Genomic DNA, 14,725 nt, shown 5'->3' with positions numbered 1-14,725 from the left:
AAGTACAAAAGTATCTATATCCACAGTAAAACAAGTCCTATATCGACATAACCTGAAAGGCCGCTCAGCAAGGAAAAAGCCACTGCTCCAAAACCACCATAAAAAAGCCAGACTACGGTTTGCAACTGCACATGGGGACGAAGATCGTACTTTTTGGAGAAATGACCACTGGTCAGATGAAACAAACATAGAATTGTTTGGCCATAATGACCATCGTTATGTTTGGAGGAAAAAGGGAGAGGCTTGCAAGCCGAAGAACACCATCCCAATCGTGAAGCACGGGGGTGGCAGCATCATGTTGTGGGGGTGCTTTGCTGCAAGAGGGACTGGTGCACTTCACAAAATAGATGGAATCATGAGGGAGGAAAATTAGGTGGATATATTGAAGCAACATCTCAAGGCATCAGTTAAAGTTAAAGCTTGGTCGCAAATGGGTCTTCCAAATGGACAATGACCCCAAGCACACTTCCAAAGTTGTGGCAAAATGGCTTAAGGACAACAAAGTCAAGGTATTGGAGTGGCCGCCACAAAGCCCTAACCTCAGTCCTATAGAACATTTGTGGGCAGAACTGAAAAAGCATGTGTGAGCAAGGAGGCCTACAAACCCAACTCAGTTACACCAGCTCTGTCAGGAGGAATGGGCCAAAATTCACCCAACTTATTGTGGGAAGCTTGTGGAAGGCTACCCTAAACGTTTGAGCCAAGTTAAACAATTTAAAGGCAATGCTACCAAATACTAATTGAGTGTATGTAAACTTCTAACCCACTGGGAATGTGATGAAAGAAATCAAAACTGAAATAAATCATTCTCTTTACTATTCTTCTGACATTTCACATTCTTAAAACTAAAGTGGTGATCCTAACTGACCGAAAACAGGGAATTTTTACTAGGATCAAATGTCAGGAATGATGAAAAACTGAGTTTAAATGTGTTTGGCTAAGGTGTATGTAATCTTCCGACTTCAACTGTACATATCTGGCAGTACAATTGACGATTTCTCCGTCACCCAGAATAACAGCTGACATAGGGGTCTCTTCAGGATTCAGCTCTTGGGTTTCCAGCGCTTTGAATTGAATGGGTGTTTTGGGGCTTAATTTCAAATGGTGCTAAATTGTTTGTGTACTTTCCTTAATATTTACAATTCAAAGGAATCTTCCAAGTTCTGCTCTGCGTGCATTATTTGGTACTTTCTATTGGATTTTTAGGACAATTCTGCAGAAATCTGTACGTAGATATTCTATTAGGTTTCTCTCCCAATGATTATAATCAGGCTGGACCCCAAATGTCGCTTCCATATATAGTGCAATTGGTAAAATTACACTACTGAATATTTTACTCCAGATCTGGTTAGGAATATTTATTTTGGAGAATTTTCTTTTTATGGAATAGAAGCTTTGCAGCTTTTTATTTTAGAGCTTTCACTCCCAGATCAAATCCACCAAGAGGCACAGATTCTTTTGTCTCAGGTAGTTATACCATTGGGCACGTCAAATATCTCATTCCAAAATCATGGGCAATAATATGGAGTTGATTCCCCCTTTGCTGTTATAACCGCCTCCATTCTTCTGCAAAGGCTTTCCACTAGATGTTGGAACATTGCTGCAGGGACTTGCTTCCATTCATCCACAAGAGCATTGGTGAGGTTGAGCAACGATGTTGTGCAATTAGGTCTGGCTCGCAGTCGGCGTTCCAATTCATCCCAAATGTGTTTGATGGGGTTGAGGTCAGGGCTCTGGGCAGGCCAGTCAAGTTCTTCCACATCATTTCTGTATGACCTCGCTTTGTGCACTGTCATACTGAAACAGGAAAGGGCCTTCCCCAAAATATTGCCATAAAGTTGGAAGCACAGAATCGTCTAGAATGTTATTGTATGCTGTAGTGTTAAGATTTCCCTTCACTGGCACTAAGAGGGCTAGCCCGAACCATGAAAAACAGCCCCAGACCATTATTCCTCCTCCACCAAACTTTATAGTTAGCACTATGCATTCGGGCAGGTAGCGTTCTCCTGGCATCCGCCAAACCCAGATTTTTCCATTGGACTGCCAGGTTGTGAAGCTTGATTCATCACATGCACATGGTGATCTTGGGTTTAGGATGATCGGCCATGGAAACCCATTTCATGAAGCTCCCGAAAAACAATTATAGTGCTGACGTTGCTTCCAGAGGCAGTTTGGAACTCTGTATTGAGTGTTGCAACAGCGGACAGACGATTTTTACGCTCTAGGCGCTTCAGCACTCAGCAGTTCAATTCTGTGAGCTTGTATGGCCTACCACTTCGCGGCTGAGCCTTTGCTGCTCCTAGATGTTTCCACTTCCACAATAACATCACTCACAGTTGACCGGGGCAGCTCTAGCAAGGCAGAAATTTGATGAACTGACTTGTTGGAAAGGTGGCATCCTATGATGATGCCAGCTTGAAAGTAACTGAGCTCTTCAGGTAATGCCATTCTACTGTCAGTGTTTGTCTATGGAGATTGCATGGCGGTGTACTTGATTTTATACACCTGTCAGCAACGGGTATGACTGAAATAGCCGAATCCATCGATTTGAAGGGGTGTCCATATACTTTTGTATATGTAATGTATTTCCTAATTTCCTAATCTCTCTCTCGCTCTCTCTCTCTCTCTCTCTCTCTTTCTGAACTGCGTTGGTATGTGTACTTGGGCCCTAGTCGTGATTGTAGCTCTGTAACTCTGTAGCTGTCCGTAGCGTCTGCCTGCTGCCGTTCCTCAGTGTTATTGATGAGCCCGGGGCAGGGCTTTTACCGCTCCACCTGTCACGCCACGCCGGCCCAGTCTCGCCCGCTTGGCTGTAAAATGGTCCGGAGGTCCCCTGGGCGAGTTGCGCTCCCAGGACATTACTGGTTAAGGGCTTGTATGACCTGCATGTGATATATCACATCTCAGGGCTGATATTCCCCTCACGTCTTAATGGAGCTGAGCAGAGCACATGCAGTCACACACACATACTGTCATAACACCCACAACCTCACCAGCAGAGTACAAAAAAACACACACACTGTGCAATTAAAATAATTATCTCTGTCTACTCTCCCAACTCTTTCCTCCTGGTTCAATGTGTTGACTCCAAATCTCTTTTCCAGTTTTACTTTAGTCCCTTTAGTAAATATCACATATTTCATTCCATCGTTTCATCAGCTTTACAGCTTTTTAATATTCTGTACGTCTATTTCAATCTTTTACATTCTCAAAATTCCCAACACCATTTTTGGCTACTTTGCCTCTTCACTAGTTCTCTCAGCCTCTGTTCATTCCCTCCATCTTCAGTCCACCTTTAATCGTCCCTCTCTTTTACCCGCTCCCCGACACTCATAGAGTCTGTCTGTACCGCTCCAGTCTCCCAGCACCAATGACAACCCCACGCTCTACCCTTACATTTACTGTATTCTATTACAACTGTATTTAACCAGACAAGTCAGCTGAGAACCAGTTCCTATGTACAGTGATGGCCTGGCCAGTGGCGAGACGAAAGCATGTCCTGTCACTCTGTTTGTGTGCGAGTATGTGGTGTGACTCTGTGGTCAGGTTATTAATGGAGGATGTGTGTGAGAGATGATTCCTCATTAACCCCAGTGGCCAGTGCTCAGCTAGGGGTCAGCTAGGGGTCAGCCAGCCCCGCTCTGGGAAAGGCCCCGTATTCAAACACATGAACGCAAACAAATTATCTTTTAATTTGCTCCAATCGCAGTGGACTGACAGTTCTCTCTCTCTCTCTCTCTCTCTCTCTCTCTCTCTCTCTCTCTCTCTCACTCACTCACTCACTCACTCACTCACTCACTCACTCACTCACTCACTCACTCACTCACTCACTCACTCTCTCTCTCTCTCTGCCTCTGTCTGTTCCAACCCTGTTTCTTTTTTCTCTCTCCCTTTTCTCTCCCCCTTCTGTCGCCTGTCTTCCGCTCTGTGTTGTTCGTCTTCATCTGTCTGTCTCTCTGTCTGAGCCACTGAGAGCAGGATAGCAGGGTGCTCTATAGGGGTTGGTGTAATCAGCTCGGGTTCTCAGTGGGGACAGCACACGTGAAAGAGGATCCACCCCTCTAATTGGTCTCAACTCAAACACTCCCTGAGACACAAACTGATGATTGGGGTATTATGTGTGGTGTGCGTATTATCAGGGCCTTAAATGCAACGGTCCCTGGACCTCACCCACAACCTCAGAAACACACTAAAAGACAGGATCTTCGTAATCTCGGCTCTTCTCTCCCTGCTCTGTCTCCATTATGTCCCTATTAATCCTCCCAGAAATGGAGCCAGAGTCATAGGAACTCTCCACACTTGGCCATAATCTTTAGTGTGGTGTACTTTAAGCCTAAGTGAGCCCATTTGGAGTGACTGTGCGCAGACTAGGATTCTCCCTATCTGTTATCTGCACAAGTGTTACTAATGGTTTTATCAATTAGGCCTCGTCCAATAACTACATGCCTGTGATCCCTTTAAATACAACCAGTGCAGTGCTGATTTGTGTAGTTAATGAGTGTGCGGGTGTGTTGGTGTGTGTAAGTGACTCTGTATGTAGTCCATCTCCCTCTCTTTTTCCTCTCTCTCTCTCTCTCTCTCTCTCTCTCTCTCTCTCTCTCTCTCTCTCTCTCTCTCTCTCTCCTCTCTCACTTTCCAATAAGGTTGGATGTGCTTCTTCAGAAGATCCTAATGCGATGTGTACCCTAGCTGAAGATGTTTGCTTCCTAAGATGAGATAGTCAAGCCCAGGCTAAAGTGCCATGTTCTAACAGATCATACCCTCCTGAATAACAAGCATCACACTTATCACACAGATATACCCCTCAGTCATTGCTCCAAATATGAAAAACTGGAAATATTGATCACTGTACTGTATGTATGCTTTGCAAATATATATATATACACAGTTGAAGTTGGAAGTTTACATACACATTAGCCAAATACATTTACACTCAGTTTTTCACAATTCCTGACATTTAATCCTAGGTGCTTTGTGATGGCCACTCCAATACCTTGACTTTGTTGTCCTTAAGCCATTTTGCCACAACTTTGGAAGTATGCTTGGGGTCATTGACATTTGGAAGGCCCATTTGTGACCAAGCTTTTAACTCCCTGACTGATGTCTTGAGATGTTGCTTCAATATGTCCACGTAATTTTCCTCCCTCATGATGCTATCTATTTTGTGAAGTGCACCAGTCCCTCTTGCAGCAAAGCACCCCCACAACATGATGCTGCCACCCCTGTGCTACTGAACATAAGAGCAACGTCAACTCACCATAAGTACGACCAAGAATATGACTTTCGCAAAGCGGATCCTGTGTTCTGCCTTTCACCCAGGACAATGGAATGGATCCCAGCCGGCGACCCAAAAAAACGACTTCGTAAAAGGGGGAAACGAAGCGGTCTTCTGGTCAGACTCTGGAGACGGGCACATCGTGCACCACTCTCTAGCATTCTCCTCGCCAATGTCCAGTCTCTTGACAACAAGGTTGATGAAATCCGAGCAAGGGTAGCATTCCAGAGGGACATCAGAGACTGTAACGTCTCTGTAACGTTCCGCTTCACGGACACATGGCTCACTGGAGAGACGCTATCGGAGTCGGTGCAGCCAGCTGGTTTCTCCACGCATCGCGCCGACAGAAACAAACATCTTTCTGGTAAGAAGAGGGGCGGGGGCGTATGCTTCATGGTTAACGTGACGTGGTGTGGCCACAACAACATACAGGAACTCAAGTCCTTCTGTTCACCTGATTTAGAATTCCTCACAATCAAATGTCGACCGCATTATCTACCAAGGGAATTCTCTTCGATTATAATCACAGCCGTATATATATTCCCCCCCAAGCAGACACATCGATGGCTCTGAACGAATTTTATTTGACTCTTTGCAAACTGGAATCCATATATCCGGAGGCTGCATTCATTGTAGCTGGGGATTTTAACAAGGCTAATCCGAAAACAAGCATATCGATTGCGCAACCAGGGCTGGAAAAACCTTGGATCATTGCTATTCCAACTTCCGCGACGCATATAAGGCCCTGCCCCGCTCTCCTTTCGGAAAAGCTGACCACGACTCCATTTTGTTGATCCCTGCCTACAGACAGAAACTAAAACAAGAAGCTCCCGCGCTGAGGTCTGTTCAACGCTGGTCTGATTCCACACTACAAGACTGCTTCCATCACGTGGACTGGGATATGTTTCGTAATGCGTCAGACAACAACATTGACAAATACGCTGATTCGGTAAGCGAGTTCATTAGAACGTGCGTTGAAGATGTCGTTCCCATAGCAACGATTAAAACATTCCCAAACCAGAAACCGTGGATTGATGGCAGCATTCGTGTGAAACTGAAAGTGTGAACCACTGCTTATAATCAGGGCAAGGTGACCGGAAACATGACCGAATACAAACAGTGTAACTATTCCCTCCGCAAGGCAATCAAACAAGCTAAGCGTCAGTATAGAGACAAAGTAGAATCTCAATTCAACGGCTCAGACACAAGAGGTATGTGGCAGGGTCTACAGTCAATCACGGATTACAAAATGAAAACCAGCCCCGTCACGGACCAGGATGTCTTGCTCCCAGGCAGACTAAATAACTTTTTTGCCCGCTTTGAAGACAATACAGTGCGGACTCTCCTTCACTGCAGCCGACGTGTGGAAAACATTTAAACGTGTCAATCCTCGCAAGGCTGCAGGCCCAGACGGCATCCCCAGCCGCGCCCTCAGAGCATGCGCAGACCAGCTGGCTGGTGTGTTTACGGACATATTCAATCAATCCCTATCCCAGTCTGTTGTTCCCACATGCTTCAAGAGGGCCACCATTGTTCCTGTTCCCAAGAAAGCTAAGGTAACTGAGCTAAACGACTACCGCCCCGTAGCACTCACTTCCGTCATCATGAAGTGCTTTGAGAGACTAGTCAAGGACCATATCACCTCCACCCTACCTGACACCCTAGACCCACTCCAATTTGCTTACCGCCCAAATAGGTCCACAGACGATGCAATCTCAACCACACTGCACACTGCCCTAACCCATCTGGACAAGAGGAATACCTATGTGAGAATGCTGTTCATCGACTACAGCTCGGCATTTAACACCATAGTGCCCTCCAAGCTCGTCATCAAGCTCGAGACCCTGGGTCTCGACCCCGCCCTGTGCAACTGGGTACTGGACTTCCTGACGGGCCACCCCCAGGTGGTGAGGGTAGGCAACAACATCTCCACCCCGCTGATCCTCAACACTGGGGCCCCACAAGGGTGCGTTCTGAGCCCTCTCCTGTACTCCCTGTTCACCCACGACTGCGTGGCCACGCACGCCTCCAACTCAATCATCAAGTTTGCGGACGACACAACAGTGGTAGGCCTGATTACCAACAACGATGAGACGGCCTACAGGTAGGAGGTGAGGGCCCTCGGAGTGTGGTGTCAGGAAAATAACCTCACACTCAACGTCAACAAAACTAAGGAGATGTTTGTGGACTTCAGGAAACAGCAGAGGGAACACCCCCCTATCGATGGAACAGTAGTGGAGAGGGTAGTAAGTTTTAAGTTCCTCGGCGTACACATCACAGACAAACTGAATTGGTCTACCCACACAGACAGCATCGTGAAGAAGGCGCAGCAGCGCCTCTTCAACCTCAGGAGGCTGAAGAAATTCGGCTTGTCACCAAAAGCACTCACAAACTTCTACAGATGCACAATTGAGAGCATCCTGTCGGGCTGTATCACCGCCTGGTACGGCAACTGCTCTGCCCACAACCGTAAGGCTCTACAGAGGGTAGTGAGGTCTGCACAACGAATCACCGGGGGCAAACTACCTGCCCTCCAGGACACCTACACCACCCGATGTCACAGGAAGGCCATAAAGATCATCAAGGACAACAACCATCCGAGCCACTGCCTGTTCACCCCGCTATCATCCAGAAGGCGAGGTCAGTACAGGTGCATCAAAGCTGGGACCGAGAGGCTGAAAAACAGCTTCTATCTCAAGGCCATCAGACTGTTAAACAGCCACCACTAACATTGAGTGGCTGCTGCCAACACACTGACTCAACTCCAGCCACTTTAATTGATGGGAATTGATGGGAAATGATGTAAAATATATCACTAGCCACTTTAAACAATGCTACCTAATATAATGTTTACATACCCTACATTATTCATCTCATATGTATATGTATATTCTGCACTCTATATCATCTACTGCATCTTTATGTAATACATGTATCACTAGCCACTTTAACTATGCCACTTTGTTTAGATACTCATCTCATATGTATATACTGCACTCAATACCATCTACTGTATCTTGCCTATGACGCTCTGTACCATCACTCACTCATATATCTTTATGTACATATTCTTTATCCCCTTACACTTGTGTCTATAAGGTAGTAGTTTTGGAATTGTTAGCTAGATTACTTGTTGGTTATTACTGCATTGTCGGAACTAGAAGCACAAGCATTTCGCTACACTCGCATTAACATCTGCTAACCATGTGTATGTGACAAATACAATTTGATTTGATTTGGATGGGATGGTGTTCGTCTGCTTGCAAGCCTCTCCCTTTTTCCTCCAAACATAACGATGGTCTTTATGGCCATCAGACCAGAGGACATTTTTCCAAAAAGTACCATCTTTGTCCCCAAATGCAGTTGCAAACCGTAGTCTGTTTTTTTTATGGTGGTTTTGGAGCAGTGGCTTCTTCCTTGCTGAGCGGCCTTTCAGGTTATGTCGATATAGGACTTGTTTTACTGTGGATATAGATACTTCTGTACCTGTTTCCTCCAGCTTCTTCACAAGGTCCTTTGCTGTTGTTCTGGGATTGATTTGCACTTTTCGCACCAAAGTACGTTAATCTCTAGGAGACAGAATGCGTCTCCTTCCTGAGCGGTATGACGGCTGCATGGTCCCATGGTGTTTATACTTGCATACTGTTGTTTTTACAGATGAACATGGTACCTTCAGGCGTTTGGAAATTGCTCCCAATTTGCTCTACAATTCTATTTCTGAGGTCTTGGCTAATTTCTTTTGATTTTCCCATGATGTCAAGCACTGAGTTTGAAGGTAGGCCTTGAAATACATCCACAAGTACACCTCCAATTGACTCAAATGATGTCAATTATCCCAACAAAAGCTTCTAAAGCTGTGACATTTTCTGGAATTTTCCAAGCTGTTTAAAGGCACAGTCAACTTAGTATATGTAAACCTCTGAGCCACTGGAATTGTGGTACAGTGAGTTATAAGTGAAATAATCTGTCTGTTAAAGATTGTTGGAAAAATAACTTGTGTCTTGCACAAAGTAGATGTCCTAACTGACTTGCCAAAAGTTTGTGGAGTGGTTGAAAAACGAGTTTTAATGACTCCAATCTAAGTGTATGTAAACTTCCAACTTCAACTGTATATATATATATATATATACAATATATATATATATATATATAGATCAGCACTTTTATCACTTTCTTTCCCTCGACCTCTGTACTTACCCTAGTTTTGATTTTTTTCCCTTCCCCTCTTTTCCTCCCTGTAGCCTCCCCAGTGCAGAAATAAATTGTTTATTGTTGATTTGCTCTGTCTTCATGTAAATGATTAAACAGGGACAGTGTTATTCCTGTAGGTCCTGACCTTCTCTCTCTCTTTCTCTCTCTCGCTCTCTCTCTCTCACTCTCTCTCTCGCTCTCTCTCTCTCGCTCTCTCTCTCGCTCTCTCTCTCGCTCTCTCTCTCGCTCTCTCTCGCTCTCTCTCTCTCTGTCTCTCTGTCTCTCTCTCTCTCTCTCTCTCTCTCTCTCTCTCTCTCTCTCTCTCTCTCTCTCTCTCTCTGCACCATATCTTCCTCCTGTGGGCTGGACACTCTGTCCTTGTGGCTCTCCCCCTCCTCACCCCATCCTCTTCCCCCTGCCCAGACCCTGTGTGTGTGATAAATTATTTGTGGGCATGCTCCGAGGGCCCAGGGCTGCTCATTCCTACACACAGAGGGGCCGCATTGATCCGGCCTGTGGTTCAACTTAATTGGAAACACAGTTATACCAGCAAGCTAGAGACACACTCGAAAACATATACACACACACACGCACATATGCATACGCACAGCTATACACAGCACCAGCAATATACTCCAGCATGCACACACAGATTCACACGAAACATCTTCCCTTATTAGGGGGCAAAAAATAAACAGAGCATTCACTTGGAAATAACTCTTACAGATATCAGACACTCACAGCTCCTATACTCGCCAGCATGCACACATGCACACACAGACACACATAAAACACATGCGCATCGGCGCGCATACACACACACACACACACACACACACACACACACACACACACACACACACACACACACACACACACACACACACACACACACACACACACCCTACACAGTTAAACATGCATGCTATTCCTAACCAGCAGCAGTAAAGAGGAGTAACAGTAAACAGTGGAGTAATAAGAAGTCCATGGTTATTGATCTGCCCAGCACACTGACTATCATACGGCTAATAGATTACATCAAACGCATCAGAGCAGTCAATGAGGAGTGATCCTATTAACTGGGGATTTGTAAACAGTTGTGTATTCACTCACTCAGACGTCTGCCCAGGGTTTGGGAGGGTTTGTGGGGCTTGGCAAGTGGACAGAGGTTGGCTGCTATGGGGGGTTTTGGGGCATATTTAGTAGTTCTGTCTCTGGCTGTCCTGGGTAAAATGCCAGGAGATATTCTGAGCTTTCTGAGGCTGTTTCTGCTGTGGCCCAAACCCTGCTCATGCCTGTAGGGGGGGAAACAGAGATGTGGTGCCAAAACAGATAGAAAGAGAGAACGAGAGAGAGAGAGAGAGAGAGGGGAGGAGAAAGAAAGAGGGGGAGAAAGAAAGAGGGAACAAGAGGAAGAACACACACCCACAAATATACAGATAAATTACATCAGGTTCCCAGCCAATAGTGTGTTTTTAAGGGCAAAATGCTATTTTCCAAATAAATAGATCTGTGTCACTGTGTGCTAAGAGACAGAGAAATCCGCGCCAGGGTTCAATAATTAATTCCTGAGTCGAGGGTTTTGGAGAGGCGCTGATTGGGCTGATTTTTTTTTATTCTGTTATGATACAAAGGAGGCCGTTTGAAGTAATTTGTCCCAGAGAGAGCAGCTTGGAATACCATACAAGCTTTGATTTAGCAAAGCAAATTTAATTTCGTTTGCTTTATGCAAACCAGCCGGGGCCGGGGGGGGGGGGGGTGCTTCTCTGATTTCACCGGAGGGGTGGGGGATGGAGGAAGGGAGGTGGAGGGGGCGTGGGGGGGGGGGGGGGGGGGAGTGCACGCCAACCCGAATCACGCCGCAGCACTGCCTATATTTAATACGGCACACACGCACACTGTGAGCAACAGTTCAGAAGTAGAAAGCCCAGCTCCCCACTCTGGATCCCTTTGAAATCAAAGCGTAAAATAATTGAGTGTGCCGTGCTCTCCTTTTGTTTAATTTTTGATCTTTTCTATTATTAGTGGTATTCCTCCTGTGGTGTGCTGTTTAGCAGTCGCCGGTTGCACTTGCTGGGTGCCAGTTTTTTTTGTTTGTTTTGTTTTCCATTGTAATGGAGAGCTTTTTGAACACATTCCCCCCTATATGTGACTGGAATGGCTTGGTTGGACTGTCTGATATTTCCTACCCGTAGATTACGTCTTCCAGCACAACAAATGGGTTGTGGCATTACGGATGTTCTTGCATTAACCATGGCCTTGGGATTGTCATATGGGATTGTCATATGGGATTGTCATATGACTGTGCTGTGTGTATGTTGCTCTGGATAAGAGTGTTTGCTAACATAACTGTAGATGTAAAATGACAGTTGTATTGAGCGTGTAGATCCCCACTCCACAATTTAAACACATGCTTTATGCTTTCTCAATGGGATTTGTTGAAAAGCCACTATTTTGAAACCGAAACACCAGGACATTGTAGTTGGGCACAGTGCAGTTTGGCTACAAGCAGATCGTGTGGTGTAAAGGACACCAACGTGTACAGTACGTGAGCTTGACACGGCGTCGCCACAACCAGATCAACCGCCTTTAATCAACTTTGTTGTGCCTTTGCGTGAGCAGACATGACAGCTTCTCTGCGGCTGTCGACGCCGATGCCGGTGCTACTTAGTCCCGAGAACTTAATGTTAGAAATGGGTGGTCAACGCCATTTTTAAGTTCCATTCAAGTCTATTTTCTTAGCCAGCAATAATGAGTGGATAAAGGGAGAAAACCCAATTTCCTTTATGCTTTTTTTATATCCTGGAAAGCCTCTCCTTGACGACCCTTTGGTCTTTTGTTCGAGAAAACGGAGCTAATATCCTCTAGCTCTCTGTGCAGTTTAAAGGTCTTAATTGGATTCCATTAGTATATTGCTTGACATGACACTTGAGTCTGCTGTATTAGAATACGCTGCTCGAGATTAAAAGTCTCCTCCATTCATTCTTTCCGCCATTCCCTTTGTTACGTCTCCAATATACTTGGTTGAATATGTTAATAAGCTTGAAATGACTTAAACAGATGATTTCACTTGTAGAAGATGTGCAGTAATGGGCACAATGGCAGGCCCACATCTTCACGTGTGTCCACTTTCTCTGCTCAGCAAAATATACGTGTTTCATAGCAAATCGTGAATAGCCTACATGTGTTTCTGTGTATGTCTCACATGTTCAACTCCTTCTACATTTCGTCATAAGGGAGTATCAGGAGTATCATAAAGGAATGAATGTTTCTTGCTATGGTTTGATGGAGTGTACAATACACATATTGTACATTCATGTATTGTACATTCATGATGATATTCGTCTTTATCTTCCCAGTCCTGACTTGACATGGAGGGATGTGCAGCATCTGATCGCCATGACGGCCAAGGTCCCCGACCCCAAAGAGCCAGGATGGAGTGTCAACGGAGCAGGGTACCACGTCCACGATAGGTACTAGTTACACACACAGTGTAAACACACCACACACATCATGTGTGGTTCCCAAACCTTTTATAGTCCCGTACCCCTTCAAACATTCAACTTCCAGCTGTGTACCCCCTCTAGCACCAGGGTCAGTGCACTCTCAAATGTTGTTTTTTGCCATCATTGTAAGCCTGCCACCCACACACACTTTACTATACATTTGTTAAACATAAGAATGCGTGTGAGTTTTTGTCACAACCCGGCTTGTGGGAAGCTCTTATAGGAACAGGGCACAAATAATAATATAATAATAATCCATCATTTTGCTCTTTCTTTATCCATCTTGCACATGAAACCTTATGTGTTCATTGAAAATGGTGAATAACTCACCACAGGTTAATGAGAAGGGTGTGCTTGAAACTCTGAGCACATCCCTCTGCAATGTTGGGTTGTATTGGAGAGAGTCTTAGTCTTAAATTATTTTCCACACACAGTCTGTGCCTGTATTTAGCTTTCATGTCAGTGAGGGCTGAGAATCCACTCTCACATAGGTACGATGGTTGCAAAGGGCATCAGTGTCTTAACAGAGCGATTTGCCAAATCAAGAAACTCGAGCGCAGCCCTATCCAGAAATCTGTCAGTGGCTTTTGATTCAATTCAATTTTCACAGAACCGCTTGTTGCAATTTCGATGAGGCTCTCTTGTTCAGATATCCGTAAGTGGACTGGAGGCAGGGCATGAAAGGGATAACAAATCTAGTTGTTTGTGTCATCCGTTTCGGGAAAGTGCCTGCGTAATTGTGCACCCAACTCACTCAGGGGCTTCGCTAAATCACATTTGAGACTGAGTTCATTTGCACACAAAAAAATCATACAACGATGGAAAGACCTGTGTTGTCTTTGTTAATGCAGACAGAGAAGAGCTCCAACTTCTTAATCATAGCGTCAATTTTGTCCCTCACATTGAATATAGTTGCGGAGGGTCCCTGTTAATCCTAGATTCATTCAGATGAGAAAATACATCACCCAGATAGACCAGTCGTGTGAGAAACTCATCATCATGGAAGCGGTCAGACAAGTGAAAATGATGGTCAGTAAGATAACTTTAAGCTCCTCTCTCAATTTAAAAAAAACGTGTCAATACTTTGCCCCTTGATAACCAGTGCACTTCTTTCTGTATGTTGTAAAAGCGTTACATGGTCGCTGCCCATATCATTGCATAGTGAAGAAAATACATGAGAGTTCAGGGGCCTTGCTTTAACAAAGTTAACCATTTTCACTGTAGTGTCCAAAACGTCTTTCAAGCTGTCAGGCATTGCCTTGGCAGCAAGAGCCTCGCGGTGGAGGCTGCAGTGTACCCAAGTGGCGTCGGGAGCAAGTGCTTGCACACGTGTTACCACTCCACTATGTCTCCCTGTCATGTCTCCCTGTTTATTTTGTTGTGTTTCGTATTGGGGTTTTGTAGGCATTGGGATTGCGGCTGAGTAGGGGTGTAGCATAGGTTTGGCTGCCTGAGGCGGTTCTCAATCAGAGTCAGGTGATTCTCGTTGTCTCTGATTGGGAACCATATTTAGGTAGCCGGGGTTTCACTGTGTATTTGGTGGGTGATTGTTCCTGTCTTTGTGTTTGCACCAGATAGGGCTGTTTCGGTTTTCACATTACGTTTATTGTTTTTGTAAGTTCGTGTTTCTTTATTATGTAATAAACATGGATTGCAATAGCCACGCTGCATTTTGGTCCGATCCTTGCTACACCTCCTCGTCCGAGGAGGAGATAGAAGAAAGCCGTTACAATTGTGGGATTTCTTATGAATT

The 14,725-nt window shown here is 45.1% G+C and overlaps 1 protein-coding gene across 1 annotated transcript in view; it reads left to right on the top strand.

Moving 5' to 3' along the window:
* LOC116356365 (PC3-like endoprotease variant B) overlaps nt 1–13,010 on the top strand; it is a 23,525-nt gene extending 10,515 nt beyond the window's left edge. Inside the window, exon 7 of the mRNA XM_031802031.1 lies at nt 12,826–13,010. Coding sequence (XP_031657891.1) covers nt 12,826–12,946 — 121 coding nt within the window. The 3' untranslated portion in view covers nt 12,947–13,010. The remainder of the gene's footprint in view (nt 1–12,825) is intronic.
* The last annotated feature ends 1,715 nt before the right edge of the window (nt 13,011–14,725 follow it).

Source organism: Oncorhynchus kisutch, linkage group LG2, assembly GCF_002021735.2.
Source record: "Oncorhynchus kisutch isolate 150728-3 linkage group LG2, Okis_V2, whole genome shotgun sequence".
Lineage (NCBI taxonomy): Eukaryota > Metazoa > Chordata > Actinopteri > Salmoniformes > Salmonidae > Oncorhynchus > Oncorhynchus kisutch.
This window is presented reverse-complemented; position numbering and strand designations above follow the sequence as displayed.